The following is a 26,594-nucleotide window of genomic DNA, read 5'->3' as shown; positions in this document are numbered from 1 at the left end:
AACAACAAACATTAAAGCTAAATTAATACAATTGTCAAGTAGTGAGTGAGTGAGTTGGGGTTAACGCTGCTTTTAACAATATTTCAGCGATATCATGGTACCCTATGTGGGGGGATCGAACCCAAGTAATCCGAGAGAGAGCTTTACCCATAGTGGCCACTAGTCTACCCCAGTGAAGTAACGGAAAAGCAAAAAAAGCGTGTTTTACAGTAGATCTGATGCTATACATTTCCTTTAAACTGCTACAGAAAACAAATAAAATAATTGCTCAAAAGCTAAATAATCGTATATTTAATCAAATGACACCAATGAGACTGGGGTATCGGTGTTTAGTCCCCATGGCGTTGTCGCAGCACATGTTCCACGTCTCTCCGTCGTCGAGGCTGCATCCACACATCCCACCACCACGACTTGCTGATCTCTGAAAAATAGGAAAATATAACGAAATATACGCTTTTTCAATTTGGGATCACGTCGAGAAGAAATACTGTAGGACGTACAAAGTTTAATCTCTTAATGGGAATGGTCAATCAAAATCACCTATAATTTTTAATGTGCTGAAGAGCAATGACGTATATTCCATCCACATTTGTCTTATTATTATAAACAGATTAAAATTTCAAAAACGCAGCAAAGAGTGTTTGGGTGATCCTGGAACAGTCAGTATGGTTGGGCTCTTCATCAGTTCAAGGCCCTTGCCCCCTTTACACGCAGCCCAGACAGCGAATGGGATTTCTCCCAGGAAGTGCTGCCCAGCCAAACCCACCCAGGACTTTTCGGAGAATGTGAAGACTCTCCAACACTGCAGCCTTCTGCATTACACGGATTGTCAGATGGGCTGTATTGCCGATAGCAAACCCGGGTACTCTCCAAATGTCAGTCAACAGATTGGGAGGTACCAAACCTAAGGCACCGGGAACAATGGGGAGTCGGACAACTTGGTACATGGGATACAAGCGTGACATTTCGAAAGCGAGGTCTGCATATTTGCCATGTGTTTCATGAATCTTGTCAATAACATTAGTGTCAAAAGGGACAGGAAGTTCAATGATATAAATGATTTCATTGGATTTATCAAAAAGGACAAGATCAGGTTTGTTGGCCTGGATATGTCTGAGACTGTATACGGGCCTATTCCAAAGGATTTTGTGTTGATCATTTTCCATGACGCCCTCTACATATTCAGGGTCGTACCATTATTATTATTATTATTATTATTGTTGTTGTTATTATTATTATTATTATTATTATTTATTTTTTTAAATCTAATAGTACTCTATAGTACTCTGACACTTACTTTTGGTGCAGTCAACCTCATTTTCATCCATAGTGTAGCCATCGGGACATGCGCAGACGTTAGTTCCGTTTGTGCGAGGGAAGCACAAATACGAACAGCCGCCATTGTTGTCAGTACATCCATTTGTTACTATAAACACATATAATAAACCGCTATATACTGCATAATAAGTTTTTTAACAGTAAAGCAACATTAAAAAAGATATGACGAATATATTTACAATTTATAATGAAATATAACATGATATTTAAGGAAACAGGGAAATTAAATGTCTCTTCGAACTGAAATGAACCGAGGGTGACAACAAAGATGTCTGTTGTTTTTTGTAGAAAGACTGATTACTCCACTCACGCTCATAACATAACATCTCAGGTTATTGCGGATACGTGCCAGAACAATACAATGCTTTTAGTTAGAGCAGAACGCGTTACCCAAGTACCTGTTTCGTAATCACTCTGTTGGTAGGCGTGGATGTCTGACAGGTAGCGGAAGGAAGGTAACATTGTCTCTGCGAATCCCGTACCATCCACGTTTACCCTTCTCACAACGCTGCTTAAAAAGACAAATTGCATGATTCATTTTGAAAATGTCATTGTTCTGGGGAAGTTGTTCCTGATGTTGGTAGAGGTAGAGATAGAGCGTCAGCCCGGAGAGCGGACGGTACGGGGTTCGATCCCAGACCGCGTCATACCAAAAGACGTTAAAATATGGTACTTGTTGTTACCCTGTCTGGTGCTCAAACAAGGACTGGTCGGCTCGGAGTCAGTATACTGCGTCTGAGTGGGGTATTCATGTTAAACTGCGGCGTGGTATCTCAGTGAGCTAGCACTATAAATCGGCATTCGTCCGGACTAGTACAAGCAGCCACACAAACACACATGTACATGCACGTCGCTATATAAGTGCAATAATCTTGGACGCGACGTTAAACCCTATTCACCTCACCTCACCTGTAGGCGATGGCAGATTGGGAGAGTGATCTTTGCGTCGTATTTTAAAGGGCAACACTAATTTTATAGATATCTACGTGGGTGTGAGTGATGCCGGGGTAGAAGAGATAGACCTTGATACTGGAAGTGTAATGTTTTAACATATATCGAGTAGAGGATCCGGATTTTGTCGAGGATGCCAGAAAGGTAACAGTTTGAGATATATAGAGTAGAGGAGCTTTCAAGGATGCCAGGAAGGTAACAGTTTGAGATATATAGAGTAGAGGAGCTTTCAAGGATGCCAGGAAGGTAACATTTTGAGATATATAGAGTATTGGAGCTTTCAAGGATGCCAGGAAGCTAACATTTTGAGATATATCGATTAAAGGAGTTTGTCAATGATGCAAGAATGGTAACATTTTGAGATATATAGAGTAGAGGAGCATGTCGAGGTTGCCAGAAAGGTATCATTTTGAGATATATGGAGTAGAGGAGCTTTCAAGGATGCCTGGAAGGTAACAGTTTGAGATATATCGATTAGAGGAGTTTGTCAATGATGCAAGAAAGGTAACACTGAGATATATAGAGTAGAGGTGCTTTTCGAGGATGCCAGAAAGGTAACATTTTGAGATATAGGAGTAGATGCCGGGATAGAAGAGATAGACCTTGATACTGGAAGTGTAATGTTTTAAAATATATCAAGTAGAGGATCCGGATTTTGTCGAGGATGCCAGAAAGGTAACAGTCTGAGATATATTTAGTGGAATAGATAGTCATTGAAGACGGTGTAAAGGAGGGGTACCATTATAGATATCAAGCTGTCATTATGGGCGGTGCTGGGAGGGTACAGTTACAGATATCTACCTGGAATTAGGTAAGATGGCGGAGTAGAAGAGCAAGTCGTTGAAGACAGCGATGGTGGAGGGGTAGTTGTCTGTCGTCAGGAGGGTAGTTCTGTTTCCTTCTTCCAGGTCCATCATCTCCAAGGTCTTGGACCCGGCGTCGCTCCAGTACAGCTTCTGGGCTGAAGATTAAACGTGAATGTAAGAATGATGAGAATGAATGTTGGCCTATGTCGTGATCAAAACATTCAGCCGTTCACAATTACCAACAGTGACACACACCTAGAGACAATACAAAATATTAAGAATATATAGCTTATGTAGAATACTGAAGTTGAACAAAGCGAATCGCTGTTTCTCTTAGTCAAATTCCATGAGTTGTACACACGTATCTTGTGGTAGGCGTTAATCCGAGGAAATTGCATGAGTGAAAACAAATTAAATGTAGCATCGGCAGTATATCAGCCATAAATATGGAGTTACTTAGTTTAAATTCTCACCATCCCTGTCCAGTGTTAGTCCCTCCGGCCATATGGAACTGACCAGCACCCGTCGGTCAGACCCATCGTAGTTGGCCCGCTCTATCCTGTTGTCCTCGCCCCAATCTGTCCAGTACATTACACTGATGAAGGAAAAGAAGCGTGAGATGTTGTATCAGCAGAATAGGCAGCAATCAGTTTGTGTTATCAACTGTATTTCAGTTAGTCTTAGAAATACACATTTTGTTTTTAAAGATATTGATGATTTACACAATATTTCCATCTAGTGTGACAGTATATATAAGTCACAAAATAATGTCGGGATGTTATCTTTTAAAATAATTTTTTCTTACGTAGACTTACAGGTAAAACAGAATGAGATGAATCCTATAGCACACGATACTAATGTTAGCATTCAAGACATCACCTAATTATCTGGACAACCATGGCCTTGTGAATCACATATGAGCCTTTAAGAGCAGGCAAAGCTTCATGAAGCCCCCAAAATCAAACATACCCGTGTAAAGGATCCACTTCGATATGTCTTGGCATGTAGGTAGCAGCTCTGATCACAATCTTGTGATATTTTGTAACCATTGTTACCACGCCAATAACGTCATTGCCTTTGTCGGTGTAGAATATGAGTCTTGATACAGGATCTATTGATATACCATCCACAGCGGCAGCTGCAAAGGCGTAACGCTACATCAAACAGATGGCAAAAGTATGCCTATAGCACTATAATACGTCAAATTTGTTCTACAGAGTTGTCAGGATCAATTAATCTTGGGTGAAAATGCCAGGCTTTACCTGACTATGATCCTTGGACGGTCAGCACTAACTATTTGGGGTTTTGCTTCCACGTTAAGCAGAAATGCCACAATAAAACTGAAGTACTGTTCAAAGCGGTGTTAAGAATATTGCAACATCCATTTACCCCAATTGAGCTTGATGTACGTCTTGCTCTTCTTGGGCCCAACACTGTGTATGGCAGGTCTGTATTTGTCAGCATAGAAGATGTGGTTCGTGACCGGGTCGTATGCAGATGACCCCAGTCTCACGTTGTTCGGCAGAGCCACAGCCTTGTGTGTGAAGTCGGACAAGTTGACTGACCAGATGTGTCCAGTGATGGGGTCAGTGAGAAGCATGAAGGCATCAGCAGGGGGAGCTGCAATTGTAAGATGTGATATGATGTAACCAGTGATGAGGTCAATGATGGAGCTAGTGATGTGGCCAGTGATGAGGTCAGTGATATGATCAGTGATAGGGGTCAGTGATGCGACCAGTGATGTGACCAGTGATGGGGTCAGTGGTGGGGTTCGGTGATGGGGTCACTAAAGGATGGAGGCATTAAAGCATCCGAGGGTGTGGAGGGGGGGGGGGGGGGGGGGGGGGGTGTATATGCTACAAATGTGTATTGTTTGTGTGTTTGTTGTTTAACGCTACACTCAACACTATTCCACATATGGTGATAGGGATCAGTGATGTGACCAGTGATGGTATAAGTGACAGGCATGGAATGAGAAGTCAAGCAGTACAAGACAGTGATCTCACTTCAAAAATATTGTAAATCATTTAATCCTCATACCTATACATTCGGATTCCAAGCTTGACCCCATGTATTCAGTGTTAAAGGCAGCTGGACATAGGTCACACTGTAACTTCCCTGATTCCTCCTGGTACCAGCCGCGCGCGCACGCAACACACGTGTCATTGTCGGACACCGTCCCGGGGGCACATGAAGCTGTAACACACAGTAGTAATGATAGTTATACACGTGTACCCTGGAAATGAGAGATTATATTACAACATAAATACTATATAACTGGCTAAATTGTGATACCATTTGTTTTGGATGGCACGCCTCCTAAAGAAGCGTAAATACACTTGGCTTTAAATATATTTCTTCATGTACATAGTTGAGAAACGTATCCTTAATTTATAATTTTAATGGCCAGGAAAACAATTACCAAACAAATCACCCTTCTAATACATAATTTAAATGTTATTGGTCAATATAGTCATACTATCGGTCATTTATATTTTCAATATGGCCAAGGGCGGTCGGGTAGCCTAGTGGTTAAAGCATTCGCACGTCACGCCAAGACCTGGGTTCGATTCCCTACATGGGTAAAATATATGAAGCCCATTGCCGGTGTTCCCCCGCAGGAATATTGCTGCAATATTGCTAAAAGCGACGTAAAGTTCAATTCACTCACTCCAATATGTCCACAATACCTACCAACGGTTCATGGTACAAATGGATTTATTTTCACTCACCAAACTTTGGGTAACTTGTGGAATCAATGTTTCCTTTGGAACTTTGAAATATGTTATTATAATATATTTGACCAACCATAAAAGACACCAATCGAGACGCCGAAATGCTTATGAACTTTACTAAGATAACTCACTACAGTAGCCCATGTCTGGGACTGATCCCACTGGACACGAGAGGTCACTGTCCGCAATGGACGTTCCTGGCTTGACTGGACCATCTGTCAGTGTCACCAGGAAGCACTCCTCGTACATCTCCTCAAGGTCATTGTAGCTGTTGTTCAAGGACGAGTAGGCCTCTGCAAGATTCTGCCTTGTTTCGACGGCTGAAAATAGCATGAACTTGTATTTTGGTTATGAATTCTGAATTTGTTAGTTTTTTGTGACCCACTGTCCTCAGTTACAACTGCGATATAATAACAAAGAAGTTAATACCTTGACATGATAATAAATGACATTAGGATATTTTGCATTCACATAACCATTGATGCATACCATATAGACATTTGCTTCTTGGTTGACAAATTTCGAATTATCCAGTTTGGATACCCGAATGTGTGAAATTCAGAAAAAATCTGAATCATCTGTTCTGATCTATTTTATTTCCAGTAACCACTGTGTCATCAACTGATAAATCTTATCCCCCACAACCCTTCCCACCCAAACCCAAACAACCACCAATCCCCAACCCTTCCCCCTTAATGTACATATCTATGAATGCTTACCACTCCAGTTACTGACAACAAAATTAGCCTCAAACTTCATTTTCGCCTTGTATCCTTCTGGAAACTGAGCGCACCCTCCAGCGTCTCGTTGACACGTTTCCACGACAACTGCGACTGTACAAGTCTCGTCCCGAACACAGGAAGTATTAGACGCGCAAACAGACGCCGTGTTTTGGATAATGGCGAGATCGGCAGCCATGTTGATTCCGACCCGTGTCTTGTAGGGGACGGTGTAGCTAAACGCCACGTTGTTTGGGATCTGGAAGTCTGAAAGGTCATTTATGAGATCGTCAGCTGGATTTTACGCCACGGTAAACAATATTCCATCAATGACCGAGACTGGATGAAGCAAGCCCAGATGACATGAACAACGGTCCACGCCGTAAAAAAAATAGATTACAGGGCAAAAGAAAGTATCCATTTGAAAATTGGATTCAACCATAAAAATCCAAATGTTATCAAAACGTAAGGTTACACAGCAAATTGAAGGTCCAAAACATACCAATGATACCCGTTTCAAATACACCACCATCGATTAAAATTTCTGGATTGTTTCATTTTCATTTTCATTTAGCCACCATCAAACAGGGGTATATGCCTTCCTTTTACCGGCAGTTTAGAAGCAATGGCGAAGAGTCAGGGAACAAACAAGCAACACGTCACACCAATACGACATTGTGACCACCCGATCTCCTTATAGTTGGATGTTCCATAATGTCCCTCGTAATACAGACAATGTTGCAACCATTACATTTGTTTGGGGTCAATCAAACCTCAAATCTTTATTGATTTTTAAAGTGCACTGAACGTTATAGTGACATTCCTTTATTGATATTAGTGTACAAATTGGGGCTGTACTTACTGACGCAAGATATAGTCTTTGCTTTGGGGGTCCACAGTTCTTCATAACATTCATACAATGGAGGATCCTCCTGGAACACCAAACCTTCGTCACATGACACGGAACAGTTCATGGCCGCTTTCGTCAAGTTGGTGCAGCTAACACTGACGCCCTGGCTCAGCGTTAACTGGGACGCCTTGCATTCTGAAAGTAAGAGATGACATTTACACTGTGATATTAATAAAATTATTATTTACAAATTAAGATAAAAATGCAGAAAGAGGGTTTGGATGATCCTTGCACAGTCAGGCTGGTAAGGCTCATCATCAACTCAGGGCCCTTGCCCACCCCACACGCAACCCAGGAAGCACTACATTGTCGAACCCACCGAGAACATTTCGAAAAGTGTGAAGTCTAAAAAAAACAACTGCGGTCTTCTGCTTTACACAGATTGACAGATGGGCATCATCATCCATAATCATCCATCCATCATCAATCATCATCCATCAATCATCCATCCACCATCAATCATCATCATCCATCCATCATCATTTTCATCATCATCATCCATCCATCATCAATCCATCATCATCATTATCATCATCATCATCCATCCATCCATCCATCCTCATCATCATACATCATCCATCCATCCATCATCATCATCAACATCCATCATCACCCATACATCCATCATCACCATCATCATCACTACCACCACCATCACCATCACCCATCCATCACCATCATCCATCATCCATCCATCATCATCCATCATTATCCATCATCATCAATCATCACCAATCCATCCTCCATCCATCCATCATCCTCATCACATACATCAACATCATTTCTCATCATCCATCACCATCCATCCATATCATCATCATAATATCACCATCCATCATCATCATCATCCATCATCATCATCCATCCAACCATCATCATCAATCATCAGTCATCATCCATCAGCATCCATCATCCATCCATCATCTATCCACCATCATCCATCCATCATCATCATCCATCCATCAATCATCATCATCATCCATCGATCACCATCATCATCACCATCCATCATCATCCATCCATCATCATCATCCATCCATCAATCATCATCACATCATCCAGTCATCATCATGTCATCATCCATCCATCATCATCATTATCATCCATCACCATCACCCATCCACCATCATCATCATCATCATCATCATCATCATCCATCGATCACAATCATCATCCATCCATCATCCATTAATCATCATCATCCATCATCACCCATCCATCCTCCATCCATCCATCATCATCATTTCATCCATCAACATCATTTATCATCATCCATCACCATCCATCCACCATCATCCATCAACATCATCATCACCTTCATCACCATCAACATAATTCATCATCATCCATCACCATCCATCCACATCATCATCATCATCATCATATCACCATCCATCAGCATCATCCATCATCAATAATTTTCATCCATCAATCCAGCCATCATCATTAATCATCATCCATCATCATCCATCCATCCTCCATCCATCCATCATCATCATTTATCATCATCCATCACCATCCATCCACCATCATCCATCAACATCATCATCACCTTCATTACCATCAACATAATTCATCATCATCCATCACCATCCATCCACATCATCATCATATCACCATCCATCATCATCCATCATCATCATCCTTTATCATTCATATCATCCATCATCAATCATATCATCCATCATCATCCATCCATCCTTCATCATCCATCATCAGTCATCATCCATCATCAGTCATCATCCGTCCATCCATCATCATCAACATCCATCATCACCCATCCATCAATCATCATCATCATCCTTCGATCACCACCATCATCACCATCCATCATCATGCATCCATCATCATCCATCATCATCACCATCCATCATCATGCATCCATCATCATCCATCCATCATTATCAATCGTCAGTCATCATCATCCATCATCATCCATCACCATCCATCATCATCCATCAACCCAGCCATCATCATCACCATCATCATCTTCCATCCACCATCACATAATCATCCATCAATCATCCAGCCAGCCATCATCATCACCATCCATCGTCAATTATCCATCCATCATCATTCATTATCATCAGCATCCATCATCAGTCATCATCATCCATCATCAATCATCATCCATCATCAATCATCATCCATCATAAATCATCATCCACCATCATCATTTCATCCATCATCATCATTATCATCATCCATCCACAATCATCCATCACCATCATCATCACCATCATCACCAACATCATCATTCATCATCATCCATCACCATCCATCCACCATCATCCATCAGCATCAGCATCATCATCCATCATCATCCACCAATCATCCATCCATCCATCCAACATCCATCACCATCCCTCATCATCATCATCATCATCATCATCACCATCCCTCATCCATCATCCATCCCTCATCATCCATCACCATCCATCCATCCATCATCATCCATCCATCCATTAACATCCTTCCAGCATCCAGCGTAAAACCATACTCACTCACTCACTTCACCATGTCCGTCGATCTCATTGTAGTACAACACAGCAATAAACACAATCGATCATTACCTGGGCATTTGTTCTCATTACAAACATATGTTTCTTCAGCAGATCCTTCACATGGTTTTCCGAGCTCAGGCTCAGGAGAAGGATTGTCACAAGCCCTTGACCTTGACCTTACACCTCCGCCACAGGTCACAGAACACGATGACCATGGAGTCCAAACATTCCACTTGCCATGAACTGAAAGAGGCACAATACATCAACATTGTGTCCAAAAGTGTTCTCGTTTTGCGTTATCAATTTTTTAAGACATTGTCATAAAAATACATTATCGCAAGGTTTAGTTTGAAAGAAAGAAAACACAGTTAAGCTCATGGTTTTTATTAAAAACATGATTTAGCGTTGCAGCTGAAAAGAATATCTACCTAGACAGTCCGCCCGCTGTAGTCTTACCTATTGGTATTTCGCAGTATCGCCCCTTGTAGTCGTCAGTGCAGGTACAGGCTACCCCTCCCTTGATATTCTCACACAGAGCGCCATGTTCACACTTGTTGTCCACGACACAGTAGTCCGGCGGTGTCTCGCACTTCCGGCCAGAGAAGCCTCCTTTACACGTGCACTGGAAGCCATACTTGAATGATCGACAGTAGTGCTCGGGACAGGGGCTTGGAGAACATCGGTCGATCTCTGTAGGGAAAGAAAACAGTCGTAATCCTACAACACACTTCTGCAATGAATTGTTGAAATTACTCAGTTCCAATTAGTCAATCAGCGGTTTCAAATTACATTAACCGTCCCTGATTGAACCAGGTGACTTGACCTACGGACACAAGCTAATAGTAATATATTTATATATATATATATATATATATATATATATATATATATATATATATATATATATATATATATATATATTATAATTCTATATTTGGGAATATTATGTACAAATGTAAAGTTGTGGTACGTACAATACTCAAAGTAGGCGTGGCAATGCAGTTTGGGTTGAAAAACACAATAGAAAACAAATAAGTGATAGTATTTCAAAAGAGAGGTTCCCACGTGTTCGCGTTAACAGTGACTTTGAACCTGTCATATATGCGAGTCATGTATGTAAACAAAACATTAAGCATATACACCGCCATGCTTTTGTTTTAGGATATTATCGGTATTCTCTTAATTCAGATCGATAACCCACTTAAAACCTCTGACTGAACCCATGTGCTTTTTTTTGTCATGGTAGAATGGAGATATACTTGTGTTTTCAATGTAGAGCCAGCTAGTTTACCCGTTATCTTAACTGCGCATGGTTTAACATTTGAAACCTCATGGTGCAAGTTCGGTTCCAAAAGTAATCAGAAACGGTAAAATCTACTGAACAGCTAACTTAGCCCACATTGTGATTTTGAGATGATTACGTTTGTAAAATCTCAACTTCACAAGATTATCAGGTTAATATATACTTCTCAAGAGAAGTTGACTTTAGTTAATCTGTCGTGGCTGGTGGGTATTACAACACACAGCCTTCTGATTGTGGGTGTTCTTTAACTTATTTTGAGCAGTATATACACTGAATCCTTTTACTTCTGAATCTAGTCACCTGAACATGTCATAGCTCACCTAAACATGTCATAGCGTACCTGAACAGACACTGGGTACCACCATGCTGATCTTCGATGGATCCGAGGCCTTGATTTTGTTGATGAGAGAATCGAACCCAACATCTCCAGGTGAGCAGGACCTGGCCATGTGAGCTATAGTCCTCGAGACATTGCTTAGTGGCATCGCGTAGATCTCCCTCAAATTCAATTCTGAAAACAAATCATCAGTATATAATGCAGTATTGCCCTGCTGCTGTTTACATCATCATCGATTTATTTACATGTTGTGATCATGTTCCAACAAGATAAATACATTTTGACATCTATGCTGGTCGTAAGAGGCGACTTATGAATCGGACGGTCAGGCTAGGTGAGTGAGTGAATGAGTTGGGTTTAACACCGCTTTTAACAGTATTCCAGCTTAATGTGGGAGGAAAGCCCCAAGTGATGCAGGTCTCAGACGTTTACCACTTCGGTTAAACCCACGAGCAGGGGTATGGTGCTGACAAACCTAGAAACATAATCAGGGCGAACCCGGATTCGAACTCACAATCATAGGTTTCTGGCGTGCACAAGGGACGCAACTCCGCACAGCGAATCGCGGGGCCTTAGTCGACGGGGCCACCCATGTCCCTCTCAGGCTAGGTGACTATGGACATTCATCGTACACTGACGGTGTGGATCGTTGCTCATAATATCAAGACCCTTGAAGATCCGGGTTAGAATTATAGGTTATCAACCCATGCTTGCCATTAAAGGCGACTATGCTTGTCGTCAGAGGCAACTAACGGGATCGGGTGGTCAGGCTTGCTGACTTGGTTAATGCATGTCATCGTATCCCAATTGCGTGGATCGATGCTCATGATGTCAATCACTGGATTGTCTGGTGCAGACTCGATTCTTTACAGCCCGCCGTCATATAGCTGGAATATTGTGGTCCAGACCCGTTTATTTACAGAGCGCAGTCATATAGTCGGGATACTGCCGCGTGTGGCGTTAAATAATTAACAAACAGTGTTTGTACGATAATGACTCGATATATGTTGAACACCACAACCTCATATACTTTACAATAAAAGTGACATTAACATTGAATAATTTCATTGATGTTTGATAAAGTTTGTTTCTAAACTGTGTCAGAACAACAGGTTGTAATTAGTAGGGGCAAAGAAATTGTTGAATAAGTAATATAAGAATTAATATATATCTTCGTTCTATTGATTTCTATGAAATACTAGCTGCAGGTGTTCCTGTCAAGCGGAGAAAGGTGGTGGTTAAAGGACTTAGTCTACACTCCAAACCCAATTGAGGCTGTAGTGTTTTATGGGGTTAATCGGAAGTAAATCACAAAGGCTTACTCGTTGTTTATTAATGCAACTACAGACGCATGCATATACATGTATGGTCTGTATATATAACATCGTTATGTACGAGGGGCGTTCAATAAATTTTGCAACTTGGGCATTTGTGTTTACTCAAACAATGTCAACTTGTGGCAGGTGTGACACCAGTCATAACACCAGGTTGACACGTGTCATAACAAGTTCCAGACACAACAATAAGTTAGATGTGATGGCTTCATTCATCTTAGGGTGGTCACAATCATGGATTTTCTCAAACATAAACAACGCGCTGTAATAAAGTTCTTTACCAACGCTCCGGTTCACAAGTCGAGAATTGCACAGGCCATTTTGAATATGGATTCGAAAAGTTAAATCCCCTACAGACCAGGCTTTGCTCCCAGTGACTATTTCCTGTTCGGGCAAATGAAATCTGCCCTACGTGGAAGACGCTTCCAGGATGACGTGGACGTAAAGGCTGCCACAGAGGCGTGGTTAGAGGTCCAATCTGCAGATTTCTTTTAGAGTGGTATTAAAAGCTTGAAGGACAAATGGAATAAGTGTATTGAGGTGAATGGAGATTATATTGCAAATTAAAGTGCAAAAGATATCCTACGACTTGGTCTTATATTGAAGTTCCAAAACTTATTGAACGCCACTCGTATGTATTGAGAATGTCTTGTCTTCCATTTCAAAAGTACATGCGTTAAAAGCAGTTTGTGATCTATTAACACATTTGTTATCTGCTAATATAAAATATTAAAAAAGATCCATGTAAAATCACCTGTCCCTTGTTCGATATGGATGGTAAGCTCTGTTTCCTCCGGCACGAAGCACAGAGGTACTTCGTTTCCATAATGTGCCACCCTGCGGCCAGCCCTGTAGATGTCCACGAAACTGGGATAGCCTTTCCACACTACCGCCATGTGGGTCCACAAGTCCTGGGGGACGTAGGTGTTCACTGGGACCTCCTGACTGATAACCCACCAATGAAAATCGGTGTGAGTTAGTGAGTATTGGTTTGTGTAAAGACACCAGCAAGTCTTATCTTGGGGAAGGGCACACGAACAGGTTCCACATACTGCATCAAACGGGAAATCCAGGCCTATACCCTGATGTAAAGATGACCTGCTGTATAGATACAGCATTGTATAGACACCCTCCTGTGAATAGATACCCTCCTGTGTAAATGCCCTGCTGTATAGATACCCTCCTGTACAGATATCCTCCTGTACAGAAATCCTCCTTTATAGACACCCTCCTGTATAGACACCCTTCTGTATAGATACCCTCCTGTATAGATACCCTTCTGTATAGATACCCTCCTGTACAGATATCCTCCTTTATAGACACCCTGTGGTATACATACCCTCCTGTATAGACACTCTCCTGTATAGACACTCTCCTGTATCGACACCCTTCTGTATAGATACCCTCCTGTATAGACACCCTCCTGTACAGATGCCCTCCTGTATAGATACCCTCCTGTACAGATATCCTCCTTTATAGACACCCTGTGGTATACATACCCTCCTGTATAGACACTCTCCTGTATCGACACCCACCTCTATAGATACCCTCCTGTATAGACACCCACCTCTATAGATACCCTACTGTATAGACACCCTGTGGTACTCTCCTGTATCGACACCCTTCTGTATAGATATCCTTCTGTATAGACACCCTCCTATACAGTTGCCCTCCTGTATAGCCACCCTCCTCTATAGATACCCTACTGTATAGACACCCTCACGTATGGACACCCTCCTGTATAGACACCCTCGTGTATAGATTCCCTGTTGTATAGATCCCCAGTCGTATAGATACCCTCTTGTATGGATACCCTGCTGTTCAGATACCCTGCTGTATAGATACCCTCCTGTATAAACACCCTCCAGTATAGATACCCTCCTGTATAGATATCCTCTTGTATGGATACCCTGCTGTTCAGATACCCTGCTGTATAGACATCCTCCTGTAAAGACACCCTCGTGTATAGATACCATCCTGTATAGATACCCTGCTGTATAGACACCCTCCTGTATAGATACCCTCCTGTATAGACACCCTCCTGTAAAGACACCCTCGTGTATAGATACCATCCTGTATAGATACCCTGCTGTATAGACACCCTCCTGTATAGATACCCTCCTGTAAAGATACCCTGCTGTATAGACACCCTCCTGTATAGATACCCTCCTGTATAGACACCCTCCTGTATAGATACCCTCCTGTATAGACACCCTCCTGTATAGATTCCCTGTTGTATAGATCCCCAGTAGTATAGATACCCTCCTGTATAAATACCCTCTTGTATGGATACCCTGCTGTCCAGATACCCTCCTGTATAGACATCCTGCTTTATAGATACTCTGCCGTTTAGATACCCTGCTGTATAGATTCCCTGTAGTATAGATCCCCAGTCGTATAGACACCCTCCTGTGTAGATCCCCAGCCGTTTAGATACCCTGTTGTATAGATTCCCTGTTGTATAGATCCCCAGTCGTATAGATACCGTCTTGTATGGATACCCTGCTGTATAGATTCCCTGTTGTATAGATCCCCAGTGGTATAGATACCGTCTTGTATGGATACCCTCCTGTATAGACACCCTCCTGTATAGATACCCTCCTGTATAGATACCCTCCTGTATGGATACCCTCCTGTATAGATCCCCAGCCGTATAGTTACCCTCCTGTATGAATACCCTCCTATATAGATACATGTTCAGAAACCCGGGGCATAAATGTAGTAATGTCTTAACATCCCGATGGATTTATACCACATAGTACAGATACCGAATGTACACACCCTCTCATCCTTATATTTGTCCGAGTGGTCAGTTCAAAGGTCATCTGATGCCCTCTGGTGGGATGACTGAGCACAAGTGAGATGTTTCTGCTACTTCTGCTTTGGGGCAGCGAGCGGTACCAGAAGGCGAGGGACAAATCCTCTACCCAGTCGTTCAGGACAGGGCCAAAATTCAACTGAACAGGACCTTTGACCAGTACATCGAATGCTTAAAAAAATGAACATGATATGAAGATCCATACAGAATGCGACCATGACTTTGAATTGGTAAGATCCATTATGCAAAGGTGAATCGAACAAAGACTAGTCAACTTCACTGAATTATCGTTGATCAACGTTCTCTGAAACATTCGAAACTTCAGTTCAGTTTCTTTAGTTAAATACTTTAAAACCTCTTTGAAAAATATATCAGGTCAGTTTAATGTTTGAGGCAAATCTTTGACAAATGATCATAATTTGAGCAAATCTGGGTATCGAACCCACTAAGGGATGCAACTACGCAGGGCCTTCAGCCATGTGTCCATCCATGCCCAACCTCCTGTAGGAATGCGGCTCATAGCTGTACTCACGAACACATTGGCTCGCGCTAGAACTCCCAATTCCAACAGTGGACGATTCTGAAGAGCATGGAATGCAACTTTTTCCAAACCGATTCGGCTGATATGTTCCAAAAGGACAAGGGTCGCAGGGTATCAGTCCAGTCACAGAAAAATTGCCAGGCTGGCACATCGCTGTTTCAGGAAAAAAAGGTTTAAAAATTAAATTTTTCAAATCTATGTTTGGCCATCTGTATGTGTAACAACATGCAATAACGAAGATACGAAGTCCTCAGCATCGACAGAATATAGAAATAGCGAGTTCAACGTGGATTGGTGTTCCGTTGTTGGACCAAACTTGAAGTTCGAGTTAACAAGGTTGTTTTGTAGTTGATGAAGGATTGCGTACGTAGATACATTGACATACAAATAAATATATAATCTCACCCGAGTGTCTTTTGATATAAAATATATCTCAATCTACACGACTCGATACAAATTAAAACAATTTTAAACTCTATCCACGAGTATTGATGTATTAACATTTACCATGATTCAAATTCATTCTTCCAACATGTTTCGTCATAACCAGTTTCTTTGGTGTAAAAAGTAGACCTATTAACCAGGTTCAGCATCACTGAAAACTAAACTTTGATACAGGCTCATGGACACTCTTGGCTCGGGAAGATAAGCTTTCACGGCAGAGAAGCAAGGGATGCTATTTGATTGGGACATCATGGTGACAGATGACGTCACAATGGGGATCCAATTCATTGTGGCTGATATTTCCTTGGAGATATACTTGATCTCACCCAAGCGATACCTCTTGTGGAAGCCAGTTTTGGATGGTAGACACATTTCAAGTGCTCCCTCAGAAAACAAAATATCAACTCAGGGGATGTAGAGTATATTGGTGAACTTACGCATTTAAAACAAGCAAAAATAACCAATTTGTATTAATCATACCAGGCATTTCACATAGTAAGACCGCCACTCACCGATACAGTCCCGGTCAGTTTTACTTCCATTGTTCTTTGTACCGGTCATCTGACCACACGGAGTGCACTGTGTCTGACCACTGGTGTCGGAGTAGGTGTGGACCGGACACGCCTCACAGGTGTCAACATCCTGGTTGTGGAACGTCCCACGTGGACAATGAACTGTAACAATATTGAACAGATGGCCATCATCAATATCTGATCGAGTAAAGCAAGTAGTGCATGCACATTATTCACAACCTTCCATGTCTGATAACTTAGTTTGGTATAGATGGAACACAGCAGAACTGTTGAAATTCAGTAGCAGCCAAATCTCATTATTTTCGCATTACCAAGGATTACGAGAAATTGAGTAGTCGCCCAAGAAACGATTGAGACGAAAAAGGAGTTTCTGATGTTTTACAATCTTTGTGTTATGACATAATTAGATATGGTATAATTATATCATTTGTGCGTGGAATATATATCCGCTTAATGTTCCTACCACAGAGTGACCTTGACACGTTGGATATCACCTTCCCAGGCCCACACGTCACAGTCAGATTTCCAAGACTTCCAATTATGAAGTTTACTGCTCTTGAGCCGTTGAGGGACAGACGGGTGGAGTTGAGGACGATACCGACGAAGTCTGTCACATTCTCGGTTGTCAAGGGACTAAGACATACAAAGGATGGACCTATTATCAGTGTGGAGTGAATTCAAATCGTTTTTCAGAAATTTCTGTCCTACCACGTCATGCAGTGTTGAAGCTTATTTTACCAATTTAATTAATCATGCAAGCATTTCCTGGTGGTGAAATCATTCGTCTTGAGAGGAGTTTTTTGTCACTCAGAATCTTTATGCATAGATGTAAGTATGAAACAGGCGAAGCGTCTCCCTGGTTTAATTTATTAAGCGATAGCAGATCATCGATTTATTTTAGGTTTAAACGTCTTGGCCAAATTCCTTTGTTTTGTTTGTAGGTTTTTTAACCAACCCGAGAAGAGATTTAAAATTGTTAATGCATAAAGATGCACAAAGTAATAGGTCAGCAAAAAGGGGATCACAATCGGTGCCAGTGAGGAGACGTACTTCTTGCCTCAAAGGCAACAATAGATATTATCAATGAGGAAGTCCAGCATATCATATATTGTCATATTTCCCAGCAAGGGCGTTAACTGACTATAAAAGTCCAGTTTCCACCCTTGTCGAACTAGGCCGGAATATCCATGCTCGATCGTAGCGCCACCCATGGCTAATACGAGCTATGTCCCTCCTATGTTCCTCCTATTGACCAATCAGATTCCTTGTCTCTTATCAATTGCATTTTCCTCAAACAAGACGGCGGCGCCGAGTCAAGACGGTCTGCTCAATAATCAACATTTATATTGTAATGAGACCGGCCTAACCCCGTGAAGTGCATCAAATCACTTGAGCACCTGATCAAAATAATGAAAAAAATTGCAAAATATCTGAACACGCCTAGTTGTCGGTACACATGCTTTGCAAATCCTGCAGTCGACCGAAATCCGCACGTTGAAATCCACGTTGTTTACGAACCGAATGTCGAGTTCGTTACGCGATTTTGTTTAGACTATGCATAGACTCGTCAATCCAGCCAAAATCTTACTCCATAATTGTGGCCTTGTTAGGCAAGGGTGGAAACTGGTCTTTTATAGTCAGTTAACTCCCTTGCCTCGGGAAGATGGGTGGTTGCGACTAACAGACGTAATCTTGTTGAAAGTGGGATTTGAACACAACCGGAGGATTGTGGTACTCAAACTCGGTCTGGTACCATAAGGCCCATTGGGGTTGAACGCATGAAACAATAGTATTACGCTAATTTAACGGAAAGTCTTGCCACTTGGGATGACAAGAATGGGTTTTACACGGTAACACTAGATCACACGTGATTTATCACTTTGGTGACATCAACGAGCATGTTCATCACTTTGGTGACATCAGCGAGCACGAGAATGGCATTGACAAACAAAGATTATTAAAACCGATTTTCATCGCGGTAATCGGATTTTGGCCTGACTAATTGCGCTTTGGACGACTGGGCCACCCGTGTCCCTCACTACAATACCACAATGAAATCATTTTAACGTATACTAGTATAGAGCGAAAGTAGACGTTTAATAAGCATTAAGATTTCACTTTAAATTTACCGAGTTCTGTCCGTGAACACCCAGTTGAACCTGACATCGATGCGGGACAATGGTTTCCTTTTACGTCTCCTTACAGCGCCACTGCCTACATCAGTATTGTTGGCGAGTCCCTCGTTGCTGTCAGAGGCCAATGTTGCGTTCCAAATAGGCGTCGGGGAAGACATGTTGCCAACATCAGTAGTGTTGCTGAGTCCTACGCCGCTGTCAGGAGGTAAAGTTGCGTTCCAAACAGGCGTCGGAGAAGTCATGCCGCCAACATCCCTTCGTCTCCTCAACAACAGATCAGAGGCTTTGGTCGGTTCAGGTTTCTCCGATAGCTCGCTACCTTCATTCGCATATTCCCCCACCAATTCAAGGTCAACAACTCCTTTTTCGTCTAAATAGTCTTCTTCAAGGTCAAGGTCATCACCATCTTCATAGTAGTAGTAATATTCCTCGTCTTCCTCATGAAAATCATCGTCATCTGCCTCAATGGCACCACATTTCACGTCGACGTTTTCAACAGTACATTTACCATCGTCGCAATCGTGAGTTGATGACTCAATAAGATTCTCTAAAAACTTATCTGCGATCTCGGAATTGTCAGAGCAGTTCCCGCCATAGTAGAACAGATGGGACGGAAGGTTGTAGGAGTCAGGGAATACCAATACTGAAAAAGAATGAATTTTGTTATGGTCGGTGCGTCAAACAACAAAAAGAAAATATGGCCATGAGTGACTATTGCTTTTGCTCACCAGGTACATCAAAAGTGTTTGTTTGTTTGTTTGTTTGTTTAATGCCACACTCAGCTATATTCCAGGTGTATGACAGCAGTCTGTTAATAATCCAGTCTGGACCAGACAATCCAGTGATTATGGTAGTGAAATCGTTTTGTTATCAAGTAAGGAAAAGTGTTTCTGGGAACTGCGGTCTGGTAGATGGGAGAGGGCAGAATAGACTTAGTGTTGTTTTCTTGTTTCCTATCCACAGTTCCGTCAATGGCACATTTGCAATACAGATTAAAAAGTGTTGAAGGAGATTTTGTAAAAATATTTTCCCCGAAAGAATAGTTTGTCTTAGTCGAAATGTACATGTAGGGATATATTTTAGAGGCTGCCAAAGCCCTTCAGGGACGCAGGATTTGTTGGTCTATTCAGCAGTGTGATAAGTGGGACGCAAATAAGATCGCATTTTTTCCGCAGGTTCAGCGTTTAGATTTTGGTGTACGTAAAACAATCCTTTATATATTTTAATTTTTCTGTAATTTAACTAAACATTTACCCCTTTTATGGCCTAGGTACCTGTACTTCGCCTTTAGCCTTAGTAGAGCGAATTCAATTCTTGCATATGTTTTTGTTAAGTAGTATTCGGGATTCAGGGGTGAGGTAATATTAATCAGTCAGAAATTAGATGTTATTTTGGATTCATGGGTGTGGATGGTACCACCTTCTGCGACTTGTAAATAACCATAGACCGATAAATCCAAATGATATCTGAATACAGTAAATATAAACATAATGACTTGGACAAAGTTGCTAGTTCCAAGCTGTTACCAAAGGTACAAACGGGTGTAGGGTCAATCACTTGCAAATCACAAAGCCATCGCTTCAATTCAACTTTGTTTTACTGCTTTCGGTTCCAGAAACATTCTTCATAATGATCGAACCTGCAAATTATATCTTTCATTAAAAAAATATCGTTGATTTTTTCTTTTTTTCAGTTTGTAAGACGAAGAAAACAATTTGATAATGGGAAAAAACTGTAGTTGTAGTTCATCCTTGTTGGCGTGTAGGTTTAACATAAACAGAACTTTCGCTGTAACTCAGTATATTCTAGTTTATCATGTACTTAATACGTACTGGAGCAATCAGGTACGTGAGATGAAGGCAGCCACCCTCCCTTGGAGCCGCATATGTAAGTATTGCGGTAGGCCTTGTCACCCGGGACATCATGATCAGCATGGCATTGAGCCTGGCAGGTTTCTCCTCCGAAGATCTTGTCACATACGAGAGCACCATTACTTGGCGGCTTCAGATCGGGGCATGCTTTCTCTGAAACAAAATCCAGTGTACAGTTGGACATTGTATTGATGCTTTGTTTATTGCTTGTGTGTAGAACAGGACATGCTTACACCTTTCGCTAACGCCAGGTGGCATGGCTGAATTTCAGTGAAACATTCATACTATTTTCATCACTATTTGGCCTTTTTACGCCGAATGGCATCTGTTTCGGCAGATAAACGAGACTTACTATTCATTGACGGCGAGTCTTGTTCTGGTGATAATAACCGCTTATTTCAATCTCAAAACCAAGCATGGTGGCAGGGTATATATAACACCTGCAAATAATCGAGTCTGCATCAGACAATCCAGTGATTGACATCATGAGCATCGATCCACGCAATTAGTCGCCTCTTACGACATGCATAGTCGCCTTTTATGACAAGCATGGGTTGCTGAAGACCTATTCTTTCCCGGATCTTCACGGATCAGGCATACACGTAACATTCAGGTGGACATACTGTGGCACTTCGGAAAGGAGTTGTTGTGTCCCACCCAGATGGAGGCCGGAATGAGGCTGTTGCGCCTCTCGCACGTGATGTACGGGTTCCCCAGCACACGGCTGTGTGGACAGTTGGCTCTGCATGACGAACCCATGGTGTAGTTGCTGGAATAGCAGTTGAAGACGGGGTCGTAGTCGCCACCACCTGACACGGCGGGCCTGGTACAGGGCGGAACTGAAACGATAATGTTAAATAGAGGCTATGATCGACAAATCTAAATTTCAGGTTTTGATGTGTTATCAGCGCCCTGTGTTAAAACTTACAAAGCGAAATAGCCTAATTTGTCTGTTACATGAGTGAGTGAGATGGGTTTAACGCCGCTTTTAACAATATTCCAGTTATGTCGCGGCGTGTCAGCTTAATGTGGGAGGAAAGCCCAAAGTGATGCAGGTCTCAGACGTTTACCACTTCGGTGAAACCCACGAGCACGGGTATGGTGCCGACAAACCTAGAAACATAATCGGGGCGAACCGGGATTCGAACCAACAATCATAGGTTTCTAGCGTGCCCAAGGGACGCAACTCTGCACAGCGAATCGCGACGCCTTAGACGACTGGGCCACCCGTGCCCCCTGCCTGTTACATGAAAGGGCCATACCTGCAGACTGTTTTGAGACAAATGTGTTCCAAATCATTGCTAAATTTTAAAGCATGGTGAGATTTTACATGCATAAATGTATATATTGACAGAAAAAGGGAAGTTTCAAACTACTCGTCATGCCGAAGGTCCGGGTTCGATTCCCCAAATGGATACAGTGTGTGAAGCTCATTTCTGGAGTCCCCGCCTTGATATTGTTGATATTGGTAAAAGCAGCGTAAAACTATACTCACCTACTCTATCACTTACGTAATGTTACGAAGGTAAGTGCTTAAATACTGCACGTTAAAATCATGCGTAGTTTGTGGTGTATTGTTTGTTGTTTTACATCGTGTGGTAAGTGTTCTATGGTGTGTTCTGGTACCTCATGGTATGTGGTGTATTGTTTGTTGTTTTACATCATGTGGTAAGTGTTCTATGGTGTGTTCTATGTTGAATGGTATGTGGTGTATTGTTTGATTTGTGTTACATGAAGCGGTTCGGGGTGTACGGTGTAGCGTTTGTTGTATGATGTGTGTTGTCTTGTGTGTTATATGGAGAGGTGTGTGAGGTACTGTGTAGCGTGTATTATATGGTATGATGTGTGTTGTGTGGTGTGCTAAGGTTAGAGTTGTATGATGGGGTTTGTGTTGCATGGGTTTTTTTTGTGTTGTGTGATGAGTCTTGTATGATGTGATGTGTGTTGTATGTTGTTTTGTGTGATGTGTGTTGTATGGTGTGATGTGTGTTGTATGTTGTTTTGTGTGATGTGTGTTGTTGTGTGTGATGTGTGTTGTATGGTGTGATGTGCGTTGTATGGTGTGATGTGCGGTGTATGTTGTTTTGTGTGATATGTGTTGTATGGTGTGATGTGTGTTGTATGTTGTTTTGTGTGATGTGTGTTGTTTTGTGTGATGTGTGTTGTATGGTGTGATGTGTGTTGTATGGTGTGATGTGTGTTGTATGGTGTGATGTGCGTTGTATGGTGTGATGTGTGTTGTATGGTGTGATGTGCGTTGTATGGTGTGATGTGCGTTGTATGGTGTGGTGTGTGTTGTATGGTGTGATGTGCGTTGTATGGTGTGATGTGCGTTGTATGGTGTGATGTGTGTTGTATGGTGTGATGTGCGTTGTATGGTGTGATGTGTGTTGTATGGTGTGATGTGCGTTGTATGGTGTGATGTGTGTTGTATGGTGTGATGTGCGTTGTATGGTGTGATGTGCGTTGTATGGTGTGATGTGCGTTGTATGGTGTGATGTGTGTTGTATGGTGTGATGTGCGTTGTATGGTGTGATGTGCGTTGTATGGTGTGATGTGTGTTGTATGGCGTGGTGTGTGTAGTGGGTTTTGATGCGTGATGTATGGTGTGATGTGTGTTGTATGGTGTTGTGTGTGTTGTATGGTGATATGTGTTGTATGGTGTGATGTGTGTTGTATGGTGTGGTGTGTGTCATATGGTGAAGTATGCGTTGTAGGGTGTGATGTGTGTCGCATTGTATTGTATGTGTCGTATGGTGTAGTCTGTGTCGTATGGTAAAGTATGTGTTATATGGCGATGTGTGTTGTATGGTGTGATGTGTGTTGTATGGTGTGATGTGTGTTGTAGGGTGTGATGTGTATCGTATTGTGTAGTATGTGTCGTATGGTGTAGTATGTGTCAAATGGTGAAGTAGATGTCATATGGTGATGTGTGGTGTATGTGGTGGTGTGTGTCATATGGTGGAGTATGTGTTGTATGGTGTGATGTGTGTTGTATGGTGTGATGTGCGGTGTATGTGGTGGTGATTGGTCTGTTGGGCGGTGTGAGGTGTATACTGTTGTTTGGTTTGATTTAAGACCAGTGCATGTATAGAATGATGTGTGTTGTAAGGAGTGGGTTTTCGAGATACTTGTGTGATTGAAGTATTGGAATACTTTCGCTCCTCACCTTCATAGTTGACTGTAAATGTACAGGACTGAGCGTGGTTTCCTGAAGAGTCAACAGCCCGGTATTCTATCAGGTGCAATCCCCCTGTCAACACTGACCCTGGCCTTTGACCTTTCACCTGGGTCAAGGTGACACTACCGGAGTTGTCCGTTGCCCTGACTGTAGACCATATGTAGGTATTGCTTGTCGTCTTCAACTCTGCCTCAGGGCAGTTTAAGATCTTTGGTCTCTCTGTATCTGAAATGTATGTCTGTCGTATTCATATTGATCCGACCCATGAAGATTCCGGGGTAGAATAGGTCTTCAGCAACCCATGCTTGCCGTAAAAGGTGACTATGTTTGTCGTCGGAGGCGGCTAACGGGATTGGGTGGTCAGGCTCGCTGACTTGGTTGATGCATGTCATCGATCCCAATTGCGTGGATCGATGCTCATGATATTAATCACTGGATTGTCTGGTCCAGATTCGATTATTTACAGACCACCGTCATAAAGCTGCAATATTGCTGAGTGCAGCGTTAAACAACAAACCAACCAACCATATTGATCCCTTATACCATCATCAACTACAGAAGCTAAACAACACTTTTCTCACATATTAGCAATTTGAAACGCCTGAAATATCCATCACTTCGAGGTTTCCTCCCACATGTCACTGACACTCCATGACAAACGATGTCGTTCAGAAGCGGTGAAGACATTCACATCAGAGTGTAAATAATTATATGTAAATAATTGATCTAGTCAGTTGTCACTTGCCTACATTACAAAGGATGATAAAATCATCACTAGGACATACCCACCTGCACACCGCCAGTTTCTGTAATTCCAGCTCCCAGTCCCATAACATGAAGCATAGCTCATATATGCTGCCGAATATCCTTTTCTCCAGTCACAGTTTACCGTGCATCTGCTTCCATAGTAGTAGCCATTGGTGCAGGATACACTCAGACCTCTGAAGGGCATGGATGGAGAACCGCAAAATTTCCCTGTAAATTAAGCAATACTACCATTATTACTTATAACAAACAATTTCTTACATGTATACCTATAACACTCACTTTATTATGCAATATGTCAATATAATATCCGTAAATATGAACTCTTGTGATACATTCAACACGTCAGTGTATTACCTACGAGGGCAAATATATCGGGGTACATAAAAATCATATGTGCCCTAGGGTCATATCACGTCACGAGACAAAATCCACTTATTTCCGTCATCCAGACGGCGTTATTGACGTCATTCGAATCTTATTGTGACGTGAAGTCGAGATGACTTCACACTTGAAACAACGTCATAGCTGAAGATTCTTGACGTCATTCGACAAATTATGGTTCCGCTACTGTTGCGACTTGCTGTCCTTATAGGAAAACACTAAAATTCGTCTCTGTAATTCGTATTCGGTTATAAAAAGAACATTATATGAGTGTTCATGAAATAGTATGTTTACGACACTTGTGCCTAAATACTCGGTATTTCCCGAGCGCTCACTCGGAAAATACCGGACTTTAGACACTCGTCTCGTAAACATTGTATGACATGAACACTCATATAATAACCTCCATAATAATATCAATAAATATGAGTTCAAATGAGACATTGTTTCGTTACAAGGGAGATAATTTACATGTGTGTCTTGCAGATGCAAGCATAAAAAGGTTGGGGAATATATTGGTATACAATACAAACTAATCAAAATGATTTTCTGATTATTTCATACATCAATGCATCACTTAAAGCAAAACTCTCTCTCTTTCTCTATGTATAAGTTTCTTTCACTCACTATCAATCGGGGCGGTCAGGTAGCCTAGTGGTTAAAGCGTTCGCTCGTCACGCCGAAAACCCGGGTTCGATTCCCGACATGGGTACAATGTGTGAACCCATTTCTGGTGTCCCCCGCCGCTATATTGCTGGAATATTGCTAAAAGCGGCGTAAAACCATACTCACTCACTCACTCACTCATTATCATTCGCGGGGGCACGGGTGGCCCAGTCGTCTAAGGCGCCGCGATTCGCTGTGCAAAGTTGCGTCCCTTGGGTATGCCAGAAACCTATGATTGTGGGTTCGAATCCCGGTTCGCCCCGATTATGTTTCCAGGTTTGTCAGCACCATATCCGTGCTCGTGGGTTTCACCGCAATG

General features: G+C 42.0%; 1 protein-coding gene across 1 annotated transcript; it reads right to left on the bottom strand.

Annotated features, from left to right (window-relative positions):
- On the bottom strand, positions 1-25,310 carry LOC139449696 (sushi, von Willebrand factor type A, EGF and pentraxin domain-containing protein 1-like). Its single transcript, XM_071231199.1, has 24 exons — positions 25,250-25,310; positions 24,449-24,685; positions 21,903-22,118; positions 21,241-21,432; positions 19,403-20,051; positions 17,737-17,906; positions 17,253-17,414; positions 16,288-16,449; positions 15,719-15,926; positions 13,692-13,882; positions 11,607-11,777; positions 10,420-10,653; positions 10,033-10,206; positions 7,412-7,594; positions 6,550-6,816; positions 5,962-6,150; positions 5,136-5,291; positions 4,485-4,715; positions 4,065-4,233; positions 3,569-3,690; positions 3,091-3,250; positions 1,737-1,849; positions 1,298-1,426; positions 1-421 (listed from the first exon to the last, which is right to left on the bottom strand). Exons 1-24 carry the CDS (start codon positions 25,308-25,310, stop codon positions 330-332), a joined length of 4,638 nt encoding a protein of 1,545 aa, XP_071087300.1. The 3' UTR covers positions 1-329.
- Between the last annotated feature and the right edge of the window lie 1,284 nt (positions 25,311-26,594).

Source organism: Haliotis cracherodii, unplaced genomic scaffold, assembly GCF_022045235.1.
Source record: "Haliotis cracherodii isolate W230 unplaced genomic scaffold, xgHalCrac1.p SCAF_8, whole genome shotgun sequence".
Lineage (NCBI taxonomy): Eukaryota > Metazoa > Mollusca > Gastropoda > Lepetellida > Haliotidae > Haliotis > Haliotis cracherodii.
This window is presented reverse-complemented; position numbering and strand designations above follow the sequence as displayed.

Coding starts and splice junctions, on each gene's coding strand:
- LOC139449696 (XM_071231199.1), bottom strand. CDS start 25,310: ATGAGCTATGCTTCATGTTATGGGACTGGGAGCTGGAATTACAGAAAC. Junction 24,686..25,249: donor CAGAAACTGGCGGTGTGCAG/GTGGGTATGTCC, acceptor CATACATTTCAG/ATACAGAGAGACCAAAGATC. Junction 11,778..13,691: donor CCATATCGAACAAGGGACAG/GTGATTTTACAT, acceptor ATTTGTTTTCAG/AATTGAATTTGAGGGAGATC.